Here is a 17,560-nt window from a genome sequence, read left to right on the forward strand (position 1 = left end):
AGGGCATGACATCTTTAGGTTAGTTTTTGCTAACCAGACCTGATCCCCTGGTTGCAGGATCAGTTTGCCTCTTCTTCTTCTGTCAAAAGCCCTTTTACTGTACTCCTGGGCCTTCGCAATTGCTTCTTGTAGCACCTTGTTGTTGGCAGAAAAAAAATATCCTGTGTAGCAGGAACTGGGCTTTCTGGGATCAGATCAGGTAAGAACATGGGATGGAACCCGTAATTCGCAAAAAATGGGGATTGCCCAGTAGCAGAATGATTTGCATTATTGTACGCAAATTCGGCTAACGGCAAAAGCGCCAGCCAATCGTCCTGGAGAAATGACGTATAGCATCTTAGATACCGTTCCAACGTCTGGTTCGTCTTTTCAGTTTGCCCATTTGTCTGTGAGTGGTATGCGGATGAGAAAGAAAGTCTGATTCCTAAGACTTCACATAGAGCTCTCCAGAATTTCGATGTGAACTGGACCCCCTGGTCTGAGACGATGTCTTCTGGAATCCCATGAAGTTTTATAACTTCCTTCACAAAGATTTGTGCTGTTTCCAGAGCTGAGGGCGTGTTCTTTAATGGTAGAAAATGGGCCATTTTAGACAGGCTGAGTGATTTTGAGAGGGTGGGAGCTCCTCTACAAAATCTATGGAGATCATTTGGCATGGCCGGTCAGGTATGGGGAATGGTCGTAGTAAACCCCAGGCCTTGTTTCTGGTGGGCTTGTTCCTCTGACAAGTCTTCACGTACAGTTCGCAATCCTTGACCATACTCGGCCACCAGAATGTACACCGTAGTAATTCTAGGGTCTTATATGCTCCAAAATGACCTGCCAGTGGATGGTCATGGCAGTAGCCCAGAACTAAGGTAAGGACCTCCTCGGGTACCACGATCTGCCCCTCTTTCCAAAAAAGACCCTCCTCGCTCTGTAGGGAAACCCTGGGTGGGTTTGGCATTCCTACAAATGCGGTCTGTAACCTGGAGCATAGCTCGGTTTGGAGAGCGAGAAAATTTCCCATGGACAGAATGGTGTCTGGTTTAGGGACTTCTTCCAGATCTTCGAACAAGCGCGAGAGAGCATCGGGCCTAGTATTCTTGGACCCAGGTCTATACGTTATATGGAACACAAATCTAGAAAAGGAAAGTGCAGTCTAGCCTGGCGTGGTCTCAGGCGCTTGGCTGTCCTCAAGTACTCTAAGTTCTTGTGATCTGTGAAGATCAAAATTGGATGCGTAGCCCCCTCCAGCAGGTACCTCCACTCTTCCAGCTCCGTCTTGATAGCCAAGAGTTCTCAGTCCCCTATGTCATAGTTCCTTTCTGCTGACTTGAGTTTCCTTGAAAAGAACAATACTGGATGCATGAGTTCTTTGGTACCCTTTCTCTGGGACAAGATGGCCCCCACTGCGTTCTCCGATGCATCGACCTCCAATATATAGGGTAAAGAGGAATCTGGGTGGCTTAGAATAGGGGCTGTAGTAAATAGCTCCTTCAGGGCATCAAATGCCGCCTGTGCTTCAGGTGTCCACCGGAAACGGACCCCCTGCTTGGTGAGCTGGGTAATGGGGAACACAAGACCCAAAAAGTTTCTAATGAACTTCCTGTAGAAGTTAGCAAAACCTATGAAGCGTTGCACGCCCTTCTTGTCAGTTGGTACTGGCCACTCCAAAATTGCAGAGATTTTCTGGGGGTCCATTGCAACCCCCGTGGTGGAGATGATCAGTCCCAAGTAGGCGATGCTGTGCTGCTCGAAGCTGCATTTGTCCGCCTTAGCATACAATCTGTGTTGGCGTAGACGCTCCAGCACGCTTTTGACATGACCCCTATGGGTTTCCAGGGAAGAGGAGAAGATCAGAATGTCATCTAAATAGATGACCACAAAAATGTCCAGATAATCTCTAAATACATCATTTATAAAGTGCTGGAATGTGGCTGGGGCATTGCAAAGTCTGAATGGCATGACCAGGTACTCGAAGTGCCCAAACCTAGTACGAAATGCGGTTTTCCACTCATCCCCCTCCCTTATGCGGACCAGGTTATACGCGCCCCTCAAGTCTAACTTGGTGAACACCACTGCTGACTTTAATCTTTGGAACAGCTCTGGAACCAAAGGGAGTGGGTAACGATTTTTTACCGTTATCTTGTTTAACTCCCGGTAGTCTATACAGGGCCTTAGGGATTTATCTTTTTTTTCAACAAAAAAGATTCCAGCTCTGACTGGTGACGTGGAGGGGCAAATGAACCCTTTCTGGAGGTTTTCATCAATGTACTCTTTTAGTACCCCCAGTTGCCGCTCAGATAGAGGGAATATCTGTCCGAAAGGGATCTCAGATCCTGGTAGATGGTCAATTGGACAGTCATAAGTTCGATGTTGGGGAAGAATATCTGCCCCTCGTTTACTAAACACATCAAGGTAGCTGTGGTAGGCCGGGGGAATGACTTGGATTAGTTCTGAGTCTCCGTCTACACATAGGAGGGACTGGGGAACTGAGGAGGTCTGGGCGTAACAATGCTCCTGGCAGTAAGGTGATTGAAACTGGATAGACCCAGTCTTCCAATTAATCTGGGGATTATGTGCACGCAACCAGGGAAGCCCCAGAATAATTGGAAACAGAGGGGATGCAATGGCATCCAGACGTAGAAACTCCCGATGGTGGCCAGCCACCGTAGTGCAGATAGGCGGAGTTTCCTGGTCTAATAACCCTAATTTAATGCGCGACCCATCAGCTAAAAAGATGTTCAACCCAAGTTCCCTTGTCTGGAGGGGAATCTTCTGTTGGGTTGCAAAGTCTATGTCAACAAAACAACTACATGCTCCAGAATCAACGATTGCCGTCGCTGACACGGTTCTTTCTGGAAGCTGGAAAGAAACAGGCACGGCTAAGTAGTTTGAATTATTGGCAGGACACAGTGGAAAAAACAGAAGCACACTTACTCAGTTTTGCTGGGCAAGAACGTACCACATGACCTGCTTCCCCGCAGTAGAGACAGAGGTTATTAACGTGTTGAATGACAATGATGGTCGTGCCAATCCTAGCTGCATGGGTTCCGGTACGTCATCAGTTTCTGAGGTCCAGCTTCCCCCTGGCAGGGACTGGACTGGAACACGAGGGAGTATCCATGTTGGTCTTTGACCCTGGCTGGACCTCTCTAGTCTGCGTTCCTGCAGTCTGCGGTCGATCTGGATGGCCAGAGTGATGAGATTTTCTAGGGAGTCAGGTAGGCCCACCCTGGCTAACTCATCCTTAAGGGACTCGGGCAAGCCCATGCGGAATTGGTGGCGCAGGGCAGCATCGTTCCATTGGGTGTCCCCCATCCAGCGTTTGAACTCCAAAGCGTATTGCTCCGCTGCCCGGTGACCCTGTCTGAGTGTATGCAGGGCCATGTCGGCTGATGATGCCCGCTGCGGATCATCATATAATACGGCCATCACGTTGAAAAAATCTGTTACTGACTCCAGATGTGGATCGTGGGTCTCCATCAGTCGGTGAGCCCAGCCCTGGGGTTCGTCTTGTAATAAAGAGACAATGAACCCCACCTTCACAGACTCGGCAGAGAATGTCCGCGGCTGCAGGTTAAAATATAACTGGCACGCATTGCGAAAAGCCCTAAATTTCCCTCGATCCTCATTGAAACGTTCCGGCAATGGTACACGGGGTTCAGGTGGAGGTAATGGGACTACTGCTCTGGCAGGAGGTTCTGAGGGCTCTCCGGCCGCAGAAGGAGTAACCGGATTCTGGGACGTGGCGGCTGGTGAGGCTAGCGTCTGGATATGGTTCTCCAGGTGTGTGTACCCCTCCTGTAGTCCGTGATCGTGAGTGCACATGCGCGGCCACCGCCGCCACCGCAGCTGCTTAGGTCCTAGCGCCTGCAGATTAGAGCGCATTGGCGTTTTGCGCATGTACAGACCCGTGCGCCACCGTGATTGCTGACAGAAGGAAAGGAGGGGTGGGTGGACAGAAGGAAGGAAGGGGTGGATGGAAGAAAGGAAAGAAGAGGTGGATGAAAGGGAGGGGTGGGTGAAAGGAAGGGGTAGGTGGAAGGAAGGATGGGTGGGTGGAAGGAAGGAGAGGAGGGAGGGGTGGGTGGAAGGAAGGAAGAGAGGGGTGGAAGGAAGGGGTGGGTGAAAGGAAGGGTGGGTGGAAAGAAGGGGTGGATGGAAGGAAGGAAATGAGGAGTAGATGGAAGGAAGGAAGGGGTGGATAAAAGAAAGGAAAGAAGAGGGGAATGGAAGGGAGGGGTGGGTGAAAGGCAGGAAGGAGTGTTGGAAGGAAGGGAGGGTGGGCGGGGGGTTGGAAGGAAGGAGTGAAAGGAAGGGAGTAGGGAGGTGGAAAGATGGAAGGGAGGGAGGGGGGTGGAAGGATGGAAGGGAGGGAGGGGGGAAGTGGAAGGATGGAAGGGAGGGGGGAAGTGGAAGGATGAAAGGGAGGGGGGTGGTAAAATGGGAGGGGTGGGAGGAGTGGAGAGGGGTGGAAGGATGGAAGAAAAGTTAGGTCAAACTCACTATGACTCCTTCAGATGCATCAGAGCAGTGACTGTCAGCTTCTGTGTTCAGTTTCCCACCTAAACCTCCTCTGAAACTGCACAGACTTGAGTGTGGGCGGGCACAGGGGGGAGGCAGAGCAGATCCAGCCTCTCTCCCCTCTTCTCCTATTGGTGCAGAGGGTGGAGGGAGGAGCTGGGCTGCCAGGCAGTGAGAAGAACACAACAGTGGTGGGAGGGAGGGAGGGTGAAAGACAACCGTTCTGTGTAGTGGTGGAGGCGGCGAGTAGCTCCGGGGGTAGGGGTGTGTGGGAGGGGTGGTGGTGGTTGTGGTGACAGGCAGCGATCTCCTGTATGACTTTCAATGTGGGCAGCTGGAAGCTGATTCTCCTCCTCTCCCTCCTGTGGCTTCCAGCTGCTTCATTGAAAGCCATACAGAAGATCACTGTCACCACAACCACAGCTGCCCCTCCCACACACCCCTAGCCCCAGCACAGCTTGCTGCCTCCACCGCTGCACACAATGGTTTTCTTTCTGTCTTTCCTCTTTCCCACAACCGCTGTGTTCCTGCTGCTGTATTCTTCTCACTGCCCAGCCCAAATTTTGAGGGCTGCTGCCTGCAGCCAGGGATGGTTGGCAACTTTCCTCTGGGGGGTTTAGACCCCCCTGACCTCTCCTTTATCTATGCCACTGCTCCACCAACAGCTCAGTGTCTGCCACCCCTCTCTGTGTCAGAGCCTGAGTTCAAACCTAGGCCTTCTGCAGTGAGAAACAATGTTTCTTTTTGCTGAGCCACCTGGGATGCTGGACAGTTCCCTTGACAATTCTTTGGATGATCCTGCCTTGGCCCTGTTTGTCTTGAACCTTGAACTCCTTGCTCCTCCCATGAACTACCTATAAAAGCCATGTCCATGCACTTCCTCCTTGCCAGATTATTGTGCCTTCCCAGCCAATATCCCGCTTATCGTTCCTGCTGCTGTCTACATCTTCGTTACCGACCTTTGGTGTGCTACTGACTATGATTTTGCCTCATCCTTATCAACTACCATTTGTGACCGACCCTTGGCTTGTGACTGATTCCGCTTCTGTTTGATCCGCTATTGGTTTCCAGCTTGCTCATTCCCTGGTGGGGTGATCCTGAGATCTGCGACCTGGTATTAACATGCAGCCAAATCCATCTCCACCATTAGGAGCTCTGGTGAAGACCGGTTTATACTTAGACCCCGCACCTCAGGTGAGCCTGCGTCATTCCCAGGGTGACCCGCTGGTGTATCCATCCTGCTGGTTTCAGGTAAGCCTTATACTGCTGTAGCAACTGGACTCTGAACCTGACCTTATACCGTTACACTCTGCCAATCCCTCCACTGGATTCTGATTGCCCAGGGAATGAAATTCAAAATACTAACAACATACAAAGCTATCCACAACTTAACCCCGAGCTGCATCACCAATCTTGTCTCCAAGTATCACCCAAACCGTCCATCTCTGCTCCTTTCATAATCTCCTGCTCTCAAGCTCCCTTGTCTCCACCCTCATCTCCAGGACTTTTTCAGATTCTATCCCATCCTCTGGAACTCTATACCTCAATCTGTCCAACTAGCCCCTACTCTGGCTGTCTTTAGGCGATCCCTTAAAACTCATCTCTTCTGGGAAGCCTATCATGCCTCCGAATAGACATTTATCACTTCCATCAGCTGACCCCTCACAGTTATAACCTTTTGTACTACTTGCCCCATCCTATAAGATTGTAAGCTTTTATGAGTAAGGGCCTCTTAATCCTCCTGTTTTGATTGTATTGTAGCTTCACTGACCCCATTAACTACTAGAACATTGAATGAACATTCCTAAATCTAATGTTTTTGCATGAAATGACACTTAGGGTTCAGTATGGACAACAGCAGAGACAGCTGCTATAAGGAGAGGCTACTATAAGGAGAACTTTGCCAGAAGGACACTATAGGGTTTGTTCAAAAATCTGGATATTGTGCCACACTAATAGTTTGAGTTTAAAATTAGGTTTATTTCAAATATTAAATGAATAAAACAACCAGTGAATTTCAGGCGTCCAACATCAGCCCCACCACCAAGGCTTCACAAAATATACTGTTGACAATCTGGTGACTCAGATGCATCTAATGAATTACCAACACCCCCAGACATCGCACCCTATGACCCCTCCACTCGCCGATCCACCGGACCCACTGAAGACCCCTCGGACGCCAGCATACTGCACTCACAGATTGCAGCTACAGAAGGACTCTAGTGGACTCCTCCACGGTGATACAGACTCTCCACATCACCTCGCCCTGACCCATATCCCTTCACCTCCCCCGACCCGAACAGCACTGCACTCACCCCAGCATGCCACCTGCACTTCTCCTCCTCGTCTTCCTCTCCTCCATCCCAAAAATCGCCTCCCTCTACCCGCCCACCCCCCCAAAACAGCTCTACATTGCCCCTTCACTTCTGCCCTCTCCCCACTACGGCACTCACCACCTCCTCCTGGTACTCCACTCCCCGGTCGACCCACGTGCCACCACTACCAGACCCACACGCTCCTACACCTCCCATTCCCATGCCACCCTCCTCACCCTTCTCCTTCTCCTATCCGCCGGGGACATCTCCCCGAACCCTGGCCCCTCACCACCTCTCCCCCCCTCCAGGGACCCCCCTGCCCCCGCCAGCCGCCGCAACCCCCTCAACCTCATACCTGTGCACCTCCTCCCCGCATCCATCCCCCCTCTCTCGGTTGCACTTCTGAACGCCCGTTCGGTTTGCAACAAACTAACTGCCATCCATGACCTCTTTATCTCCCGCTCCCTCAACCTCCTAGCCATCACCGAAACCTGGATACAGGCCACTGACACTACCTCCCCTGCGGCACTCTCCCATGGAGGTCTCATCTGGTCCCATTCACCTAGATTGGGCGGTCACAAAGGTGGTGGTGTCGGCCTGCTCCTATCACCGCTGAGCACCTTCCAGGTCCTCCCTAACCCCCCCTCCCTAACCTTCTCCTCCTTCGAGGCTCACTGCATCCGGCTCTTCTCACCCACCCCCCTAAGGATCGCAATGATCTACAGGCCCCCCGGATCCATAGCCCGCTTCCTGGATGACTTCGCCGCCTGGCTTCCCTTCTTCCTCTCCTCTGAGCTACCGACCATCATCCTCGGGGACTTCAACATCCGCATCAATGACAACACCCCAGCTACTTCCCAACTCCTCCACCTAACCTCCTCCTTCACACTCACACAATACACTCAATCCTCCACCCACATCAATGGGAACACCCTGGACCTCGTCTTCTCCCACCTCTGTACCCTTAACCACTTCACTAACACCCCCTTCCCTCTCTCCGACCACCACCTCCTCACGTTCTCCACCTCCCCTTCCCCTAACTTCCCCCCCCCAGTGCGCCAAACCATCACCAGCCGCAACCTCCGCAACCTGCACCCGGCCCCCCTCCACTCGGCTGCCGACCGCTTACACGACAGCATCCTTCCACTGTCATGTCCTGACCTAGCCACCACCGCATACAGCGACTCACTATCAGCTACCCTAGACTCTCTGGCACCCCTAACCACACGCAACATCAAACCCAGACCGCTCCAACCATGGCAGAATGACCACACTAAATGCCTCAAACGTCGCAGCCGTGCGCTGGAGAGACTATGGCGCAAAACCAGGTCCCCTCATGCATTCTCCCTCTACAAATCTGTCTTCCTCACCTACACCTCCTCCCTCCACGCCGCCAAGCAGGCCTACTTTGTTAACCTGATTAACACCCTCTCCACCTGCCCTCGCCGACTCTTCTCCACCTTCAACTCCCTGCTCTCTCCCCCCCCTCCTCCACTTAGTACCTCACTCACCGCCCACGAAATTGCCACTCATCTCCACAACAAGATTGACGCAATCCGCAAGGACATAGTCAACTTGCAATCTACCTCCCCATCTAGCCTCCCCCCTTCCATCACCCCCTCATCTCTCCCCTCCTCTGACCTCGCAACGGCACTGCCCCCCACCACACCCAAGGCCCTGCCTACCGTAACCCCCCCATCACTGCACTCCTTCAGCCCTACTACCACTGAGGAAGTCAGCAGAGTCTTCTCAGAAGCCCGCCTCACTACCTGCCCCCTGGACCCTATCCCCTCTCAACCCCTCCGGTCACCCCCCTCTTCCCTCATCCGCTCCCTTACCCACATCTTTAATCTCTCCCTCTCTACTGGCATCTTCCCCTCCCCCCTAAAACATGCGCACATCACCCCCATACTCAAAAAGCCCTCCCTGGACCCCACTGACCTCAACAACCTCAGACCAATTTCCCTGCTGCCACTCACTTCCAAGCTCCTTGAGCGCTTGGTCTTCGATCGCCTAAGCGCCCACCTGACTGACAGCAACCTCCTTGACCCACTACAGTCCGGCTTCCGTCCCCTACACTCCACCGAAACTGCCCTCCTCAAAATCACCAACGATCTACTAACCGCCAAAGGCGACTACTCTGTCCTCCTCCTCCTAGACCTCTCCGCGGCCTTTGACACAGTCGACCACCCCCTCCTCCTTAATAAACTACTCTCCCTTGGCATCAGAGACACCGCTCTCTCCTGGTTCTCGTCCTATCTATCCCAACGCTCCTTCAGCGTTTCCTACAACGGTGCCACCTCCTCCTCACTCCCCCTCTCTGTTGGGGTCCCCCAGGGCTCTGTCCTTGGACCCCTTCTCTTCTCCATCTACACCTCCTCCCTTGGCAAACTCATACACTCCCACGGCTTCAATTACCACCTCTATGCCGATGATACTCAAATCTACCTATCCACCCCTCACCTCACCCCCACATTCTCCGCCCGCATCACTCACCTCCTAAACGACATCTCTGACTGGATGTCGCTCCATTTCCTCAAACTCAACCTCTCCAAAACCGAGCTTCTCATCTTCCCCCCAGCCCGCGCCCCCCCCCCCCCCATCCTTTCCATCACTACCAACAACACCACCATCAATCCCGCCCAGCAAGCCAAAGTCCTTGGCGTCATTCTGGACTCAAACCTTTCCTTTCAACCTCATATCAAATCTCTCACAAACACATGCAGACTCCACCTCCGCAATATCGCCAAGATACGCTCCTTCCTTACCCCAGACACCACTAAACTACTAGTACACTCCCTGATTATCTCACGCCTGGACTACTGCAACTCCCTCCTCACCGGCCTACCCCAGTGCAGGCTCTCCCCGCTTCAGACCATCCTGAACTCAGCGGCCAGACTCATCCACCTCACCAGCCGCTCCACCTCTGCCACCCCCCTCTGCCTCTCCCTCCACTGGCTCCCCATTGCCCAACGCATTAAATTTAAATTGCTCACCCTGACCTATAAGGCCATTCACAACACTGCCCCTAACTACCTCACCGACCTGATTCCCAGGTACCACCCTACCCGTACCCTTCGCTCTTCACAGGACCTCCTTCTATCTTGCTCCCTGGTCTCCTCCTCCCACGCACGACTGCAAGACTTCTCCAGGTCCTCCCCCATCCTCTGGAACTCACTACCCCAATCCATCAGACTGTCACCTTCCATCCTCACCTTCAGGTGCTCCCTGAAAACCCACCTCTTCAGGGAAGCCTACCCCACCCTCACCTAACAGCCGCTGCCCTTCCCTCCTCCTACCACTCCATCCCCCACAGCCGTTTCCTCCTGTGCCTCTACCCCCTCCCTCCTAGATTGTACGCTCGAAAGAGTAGGGCCCTCTAACCCCTCGTGTGCTGTTTGATGATACTGTTTTGTTTCATGTATTGTCCCCCCTCTATTGTACAGCGCTGAGCAAACCCTTTGGCGCTATATAAACTCGATAAATAAATAAATAAATGTGCTCCAGTGTGGACACACACATATTAATTCATTATTGCCCAATACACTTTTGGAATAAACTTAATTTTGGACTCAAACAATTAAGTATGGCTCTCCAATTTTTAGATCAGGGTTTTGAATACAAAACCCTGGGTGATTGTAGTAACTCCATCATTTGCAGAAGGTGCCAACTTGCTATCAGATGTCCTTCAGGGACTACACCAACATAACAGTGACGTTAATTTGAACACAAAACCATCACCCACTTCCAGCCCCAGGTTTCAAAGCCATCTACCTACCTGAGTATTTTTAAAAATCACACTAGAATCACACAACTTTCACCCATGATTAACAACATTTTCCACTTGAATCTCATTAGACTTGGGTGCAAGCTATGTGAATCTTGTGTGAAAACATTTATAAACAGATCCCTAAGAGTAGTTCCTCTTGTCTATTTTTCTATCATGTAAATGTAATTGTGTATTCAATTTAGGTTTAAATAGGATAATGAAACATTTTGGAAAAAATATACAGCTTAGAAGTCCAGCGCTTGAGGCCAATATAGCGAATATCTCCACAGCCACCATGTATTTCCCTCTGGTGCTCAGATAGGCCGGGATCATGGTAATCCAGACACTGCAGAACACCAGCATGCTGAAGGTGATGTATTTGGCCTCATTAAAACTGTCCGGTAATGTCCTCACCATGAAAGCCAGAACAAAACTCACAGCTGCCAGAAACCCCATATAACCCAACACCGAGTAGAACCCGATAACTGACCCTTCATTACACTGAATGACGATCTTGTCCTGATAAAAGTGAATGTCCATTTCCATATAAGGGTGAGAAGAGGACATCCAAATGATACATATTATTACTTGAATGGATGAACACACGGATACTATGGAATTGGCCAGTTTGGTTCCAATCCATTTCCTCCAGTAGCTGCCAGGTTTGGTGGCTCTGAAAGCGATGTAAACAATGATTGTTTTAGCCAGAAGAGAGGAGATGGCTATGGAGAAGATGACTCCAAATGTCATGACACGGAGTATACAGGTTATATCCAGTGGCTGGCCAAGGAACAAGAACACACAGAGGAAGCTCAACAAGATGGAGACAAGGAGAACAAAACTCAGATTTCTGTTATTAGCTTTGACGATGGGGGTGTTCCGATACGTAATAAAAATCCCCTTTATTGAAACAGTCACAATGCAGAGTAAAGAAGAAACTGTTAGGAATACTTTAGAAATGCCATCATTGTAGGAAAGGAATTCAAGGAGTTTTGGAATACATCGATCCTTCTTCTCATTGGGCCATTCTTCCTCTGGGCATTTCATACAGTTCTCACTGTCTGCCAAGAGCAATAGATAAAAGATAAATTTGTTTTTATTCTCATTAATTAAACAGTCATTTGTAGAGGAGCAGTGGGAATGTAATGTGTACATACATGTACTGGTGTTTTTCAGTACTTGAAACTTGTGGATAAACCAATAAACTAATAATGATAAAGTCCCATATGTTTTGTTTTCTTTTTCATTTTGATTACTCAATATATCCGGAATGTTGGTGCACCTCATGAGGGGAAAATATATGGCATCCATGCATAAAAATAATAATATACTGTAATGTTTATTTTAAGATAATGCCTGCCTCACCTCTCCTTCTACATTGCAACCTCACCAAGCTGCTTACATACTGTCCAGCCACTGTGCAATATTTTTGGCTATTGTCTCTCAAATAGTACCCTTTAATTTTTTTCATGACAAAACCAGTCATGTCTCTCCCTTTTACATTGCAGCCTAACCAAGCAGTTTACATATTATCCAGTAACTGTACAATATTTGCAGATGTTGTCTTTCAAATAATACTCTCTAAAGTGTATTTCAAGATAAAAAAAAAAACTAATCTTCCCCTTTTACATTGCTTTATACTGCCCAGCCACTAAGCAATATTTGTGACTATTGTTTCTCAAATAACACACTTCATTGTTTCTTGATAAAAGATAAAAACCATTTCATCTCTCCCTTTTACATTGCAACCTTACCAAGTTGTCGAGTCTTTGTACACTATTTGTGGCTATTTGCTATCAGAAATAAACTTCAATATTTATTTTAATATACAATCTACCTTATTTCTTCCACTTATTTAAACCTTGCCAATCTTCTTCCATGCTGCGCAGCCGCTGAACAATATCTGTGGCTATTGTCTCTCAAATAATTCACTCTAAGATTTACTAGACATGTGCAATTAGTTTGGGTCCGAATATAAATTCAGATGAATTTTTGGTTATTCAGAGTTTCGGTTGTATCCGAATCTCTGAATGAAAAAGTAAAGAATGTCATTGAAATTCATTCAGTTTTATTTCATATATTTATTTTCTAATGAATTATGAATATAAAAAAAACAATTGCCAGCAATTTAAAAATGAGAAAAAAAACTGTGGGCCTTTCAGATCTGGTGTAGCTTTTAAGGGGAACCCCATGCCAAACTAAAAAAAAAGTGTGTGGGGTCCCCCCAAAATCCATACCAGACCCTTATCCGAGCATGCAGGCAAGGGAGAGAGGAGGGTGAGTGAGACCGCTCTAAATCATATTAGGCTACGTGCCCTCAATACGGGGGGGTGCTTTGGGGTAGGGGGATATCCCACCCAAAGAACCTTTCCCACATGTTGATGAGGACAAGGGCTTCTTCCCAACAACCCTGGCCAGGTGGCTGTGGGGATGCGGGGGGGTAACTTATTTGGAATCTGGAAGCCCCCTCTTCAACAAGGGGGCCCCCTGATCACGAACCTATGTGAAAGAGTATGGAGTAGCCCTATGTGGTACCATGGTACCAGACCCAAAGGGCCTGGTATGGATGGGGGTATCCCCACACAGCTTTTTTTTTTTTTCAGAATTAATTGCCGGCAATTGTTTTGTTTACATTCAGCTGTCAGAGGGAAACCCCACTGACAGTTAATGGGTCATCGGTTGTCAAGGATATGGTGGCTGGCTTGCCGAATGAGATCAGCCGATCAATTATCTAATGGTTCCAAAAACTTTAAATTCGTTAAATTCATAAAATCAAACTAAATGCAATGAAACTAAACAAATTCCAAAACTTAAAGGGGAAGCGCATGCAGCTGCTAAAGGCTCAGCATAGAGGATGGCACTAATAGGCCTTCTGAATGAGCCCTAATGTAGAACATAGTGCTGCTGGAAATGTAAATCTATAGTGTTTTCTAACATCACACACAGCTTAAAAGCATCTCTCAAACATTTATTTATTTGCTTTATTAGCCAACCACACATGCCCATTTTTGACAAGATATCAGTCTATTTTCCTTCAAAATAGGCAGAATGTAGTATCAAGGAGATTCACCCCCCCCCACCTAGATTTCAATGAGGTCCAATAATAAGTTCAAGTTTGTGGAATTCATGTAAATTCATGCAGGACTGAACAAACCCCCTGTGAATCAAATCATGGAAGATATGTTCACTGATAATGGAAATCCATCTGAGAGGATGATATAGTGCAGCCCGTGCGCAAAGTAATCCTGGGCTTAGTGTCATGAGAGAAGTTTTGATCCCTGTGGAGGAACCATCCAAAGCTTTTTCTGGGGATGGTCCCTTCAGACTAGTCTATAGGGTAACAAAGGGTTTAAGTGATGGCAGGATAGTGAAGGGGCATGATTTGGTGGTGGCTGATTATTGGTAGGAGGTAGAAAAAGGAGGGGACTCCTGCATCACGTTAAGTCTCGTGACATACTGGTCACTCGGCGCCCTCGCTCAGATTTCTTGCACTTCTACCCCCCTCATGTGTGCCCCCCTCCCCTTTCCATCTCATCCTATCCCCTCTCCTACCTTGTCATGGAGCATCTCCTCACTCATGTCCACCTGGAAGCTAAGCAGCGTGGAGAGGACTGGCTGTGAGGTCTGGTGGCTGGACTCCCCCAAACTGCTCCTGAGGTCCGAACACATCGGGTCCGCTGCCCTGCTTCCCACCTCCCATCCCCTCCTCGAGATGTACAGCGTTTGGGCAGTAGAAGCCGCCACCAGGATATCGGGTGTCAGAGGAGAGCTGCTGCTCCTCTGAAATCCAACTTACGCTGCGGAGATCCTGCTACTGGGCCCTCTGTGCATGTGGAGCCGGCCAAAGTTACAGGGGGCAGAGCTCCCGCCCTGTCAGCACTCTGCTCAGGCAACCAGACTTCTCCCCTTGATCAACATAGGCTACAAGGAGAGAGGAGGGGCACACCGGATCCAGCCAGCTTCACCCCTGCAGGTCCGCAGGTGTCATCCCACACAGGGGCGGACTGACAACTCATGGGGCCCCTGGGCAATAGGGGATCATGGGGCCCCTGTGCCCTTGCCCAAACTCAAAAAAGCCTATGAAAAAGGTACCAGGTGCATCTCATGGGGCCCCCTACTGACCCCGGGCACTCGGACAGTGCCCGAGTTTCCAAATGGTCAGTCCGCCCCTGGTCCCACATCCACTGTCCCATCCTTACCTCCTATTTCCTCGACTTTGTCTCAGCCTTCTCCCATTCTTCTCTTTGGCTCCCCGTTGTGGCCGGCTGTGGGACAGCAGTTGTCATATACTGCTGGTCAGCCTACACAGACCAGCTCTCTCCAGCTCCCTATCCTCCAGCCCTTTCTCTCCCCCTCCTCACAGGTCCTTGATAGCAGGCTGGCTCCCCCACCCCCTCCTTTTCAGGGATCACTTGGGATGGCTAACTTGGGTAGTTCTGCATCTCTCCCAGTTGTTCTGCCCTCTGCTTTATCTTCACAGGTACCACAGTCAGGTGGGATTTGCAGCGAGCTCTGGTCCGCACCTCCCGTGGCTTCTTCAATGGCTTTTCCATAGCGGCATAGTGGTGGGCCACTGATGAGCTGAATCCCAATCATCTGCTCAGGGGAAGTGATGTGCCTGTGCCTCCCACAGGTGAGCTCTCACATTCCATTGTTTTTTCACCCATTCTCGCGACACTGGATGGGGGATTCACAGGCTCGTGCAAGGTATCCGAGCTTTGCTAGAGAATTTGGAGGCAGCCGGCCTGTGGACCCTAGTGTGGTCTGGGATTTATCGTGGTGTGGTTCTTCCCTGCAGGTTCCCTTGTCCACAACGATCGCAGTGGGAATTTCATTTGCAGTGGTTTCTTATCCGGTCAGGGTGCTCATGGCTGGGGTGTCCTCTCCACATCAGCGTTTAATACCACTGCACTGGGTACTGTTATGCTGCCTGATACGCTGGTCCCAATTTTAGATTTGGCAAAGGGGCACTCCTATGTCTGTTATGAGGGTCCTCTGGGTGCTCATCTTAAGCCGGACATTAAGGAAAAAATCTGGAAAAGAGAATATATCGACATCTTCACCTTACTCCTGTTGGAATGTTTCCCAATCGATAAATGGGGAAAAGGGTAAGGAGCACCATAAGGAGGAGGATATGGATGGGCGGCATTTTTGGTTGATCCCTCATACCTTTGGGAATTGGCTTAAGGCCTTTACGATCTTGGTTAGTGTGTTGGGGAAAAGCAGCTGGAGCTCTGTTCAGCTCTTTTCTGTTACCTTGTTTCCGTTTGGGAAGCCTGCAGGGTTTATGGGGGTACAGCTTAGCTTCAGTATGATGAACAATTCTGGCAGCGCATTTCTGTGCACCCAGATCTTAGCTGGGATCATAGGGACATTGGAGTTTGGATGAGGGTCATGAATTCAAAAGGGGGAGTGTATACCAATACGTCTGCTCTTTCTCCCTTTCCGTTGCTTGCTGCCTCTGGAGGAGCAGGTTCTTCTGGACATGACAAAAAGGGCGTGTGTTGGTCTTTCAATGATTCCCACTGCAAGTGGGGTTCCGCCTGCCATTTCAGGCACGAGTGTTCAGGTTGTGGAGGAAACCACCCCGTTAGTCGTTGTTTCAATAAAGGCAAGGGTTTGCTCTGCAAACCCGGGTATGTTTCTGGGAAAGGGGAGGTCACCAGTGAACATAGAGGCGATTCGACCCTGGCTCAATAGATATCCAGACAAGCGCGTGGCATCACAGTTGGAAGAGGTTTTTCTTCTTGGCTTTGTTATACCTTGCGACCTCCCTCCTACATTGCCGTCCTCTTGCAACTTAAAGTTGGCTTGTCAACACCCGGAGGTTTTACGGTAAAAGTTGGAAAAAGAGGTCACCTTGGGCCGCATGGCGGGCCCTTTTTCAGAGCCGCCTATTCCAAATCTAGTGGTATCCTCTTTGGGGGTGGTACCCATGAAGGAAGTAGATACTTTTTGCATGATCCATCACTTATCATTTCCAAAAGGGAAGTCTGTAAATGATGGCATTAGTAAGGATCTTTCTTCTGTCTCCTATACATCCTTCGATGCCGCCTTGTCTTTAGTTAAATCGTTTGGGCCTGGCGCACTTATGGCAAAGACTAATATTGAAGCTGCCTTCTGCCTATTACCGGTTCATCTGGATAGTTTGTTTCTTCTTGGGTGCCGCTTTGACAGGGCTTATTATGTAGACCAGTGCCTTCCCATGGGTTGCTCTATTTGTTGTGCCTATTTTGAGCTTTTCAGCTCATTCCTAGAGTGGGTTGTCAGAGCTCACATGAGACTAAACTATGTGGTCCATTACCTTGATGACTTACTCTGTGTCAGCCCCAGTGGTTCCCGGGTTTGCGAGATGATGCTCCACAGTCTTACGTGCATTTTTTGGGAAATTTGGTGTGCCTATTGCCCCCAACAAGACAGAGGGTCCTTCTACAGTCATCAAATTTCTAGGCATCAAAATTGGCTCGGGGTCTGTAGACTGCCTGCTGACAAAATATCTGACCTGCTTTTTAGCATTGACTTGGCTTTGTAGGGAACGAAGATCACCCTTAGGCAGTTGCAATCGCTACTCAGAAAACTCAATTTTGCATGCAGAGTGTCGCCAGTTGGCCGGATTTTCTCCCAGCGTTTCTCTTTGGCCACTTTCATGAGTCACATCATTTCATCTGCTTGATGTCTCCTCATAAGGATGATTTAAGGATCTGGTGGGAGTTTCTGGGCTCCAGATCCAATACAGATTTTGATTTGTACACTGACGCGACTGGTTCCTTTGATTTTATAGCCTTTTTTGAGGGTAGGTTGTGTGCTGCTGATGGCCCCAGCATTGGGTTGATGCCGGATTTATGAAGAACTTGACGCTTCTGGAACTCTTTCCATTGTTGGTGGCAGTTGCCCTTTGGGGTTCTTGGCTCCGCAATAAGCCTGTGCTCTTTCACTATGACTATATGAGGGTGGTTTCCTCTGGTAA

At 49.6% G+C, this 17,560-nt stretch overlaps 1 protein-coding gene across 1 annotated transcript in view; it reads right to left on the reverse strand.

Moving 5' to 3' along the window:
- Positions 1-10,734: 10,734 nt before the first annotated feature.
- The window catches only part of LOC149445864 (vomeronasal type-2 receptor 26-like), a 56,377-nt gene continuing 49,551 nt past the window's right edge, over positions 10,735-17,560 (reverse strand). The window contains exon 6 of the mRNA XM_089653314.1: positions 10,735-11,654. Coding sequence (XP_089509440.1) covers positions 10,735-11,654 — 920 coding nt within the window. The remainder of the gene's footprint in view (positions 11,655-17,560) is intronic.

This window comes from Staurois parvus, unplaced genomic scaffold, assembly GCF_062004578.1.
Source record: "Staurois parvus isolate SC_StPar_1 unplaced genomic scaffold, SC_StPar_1.0 ptg000706l, whole genome shotgun sequence".
In the NCBI taxonomy this organism is placed as follows: Eukaryota; Metazoa; Chordata; class Amphibia; order Anura; family Ranidae; genus Staurois; species Staurois parvus.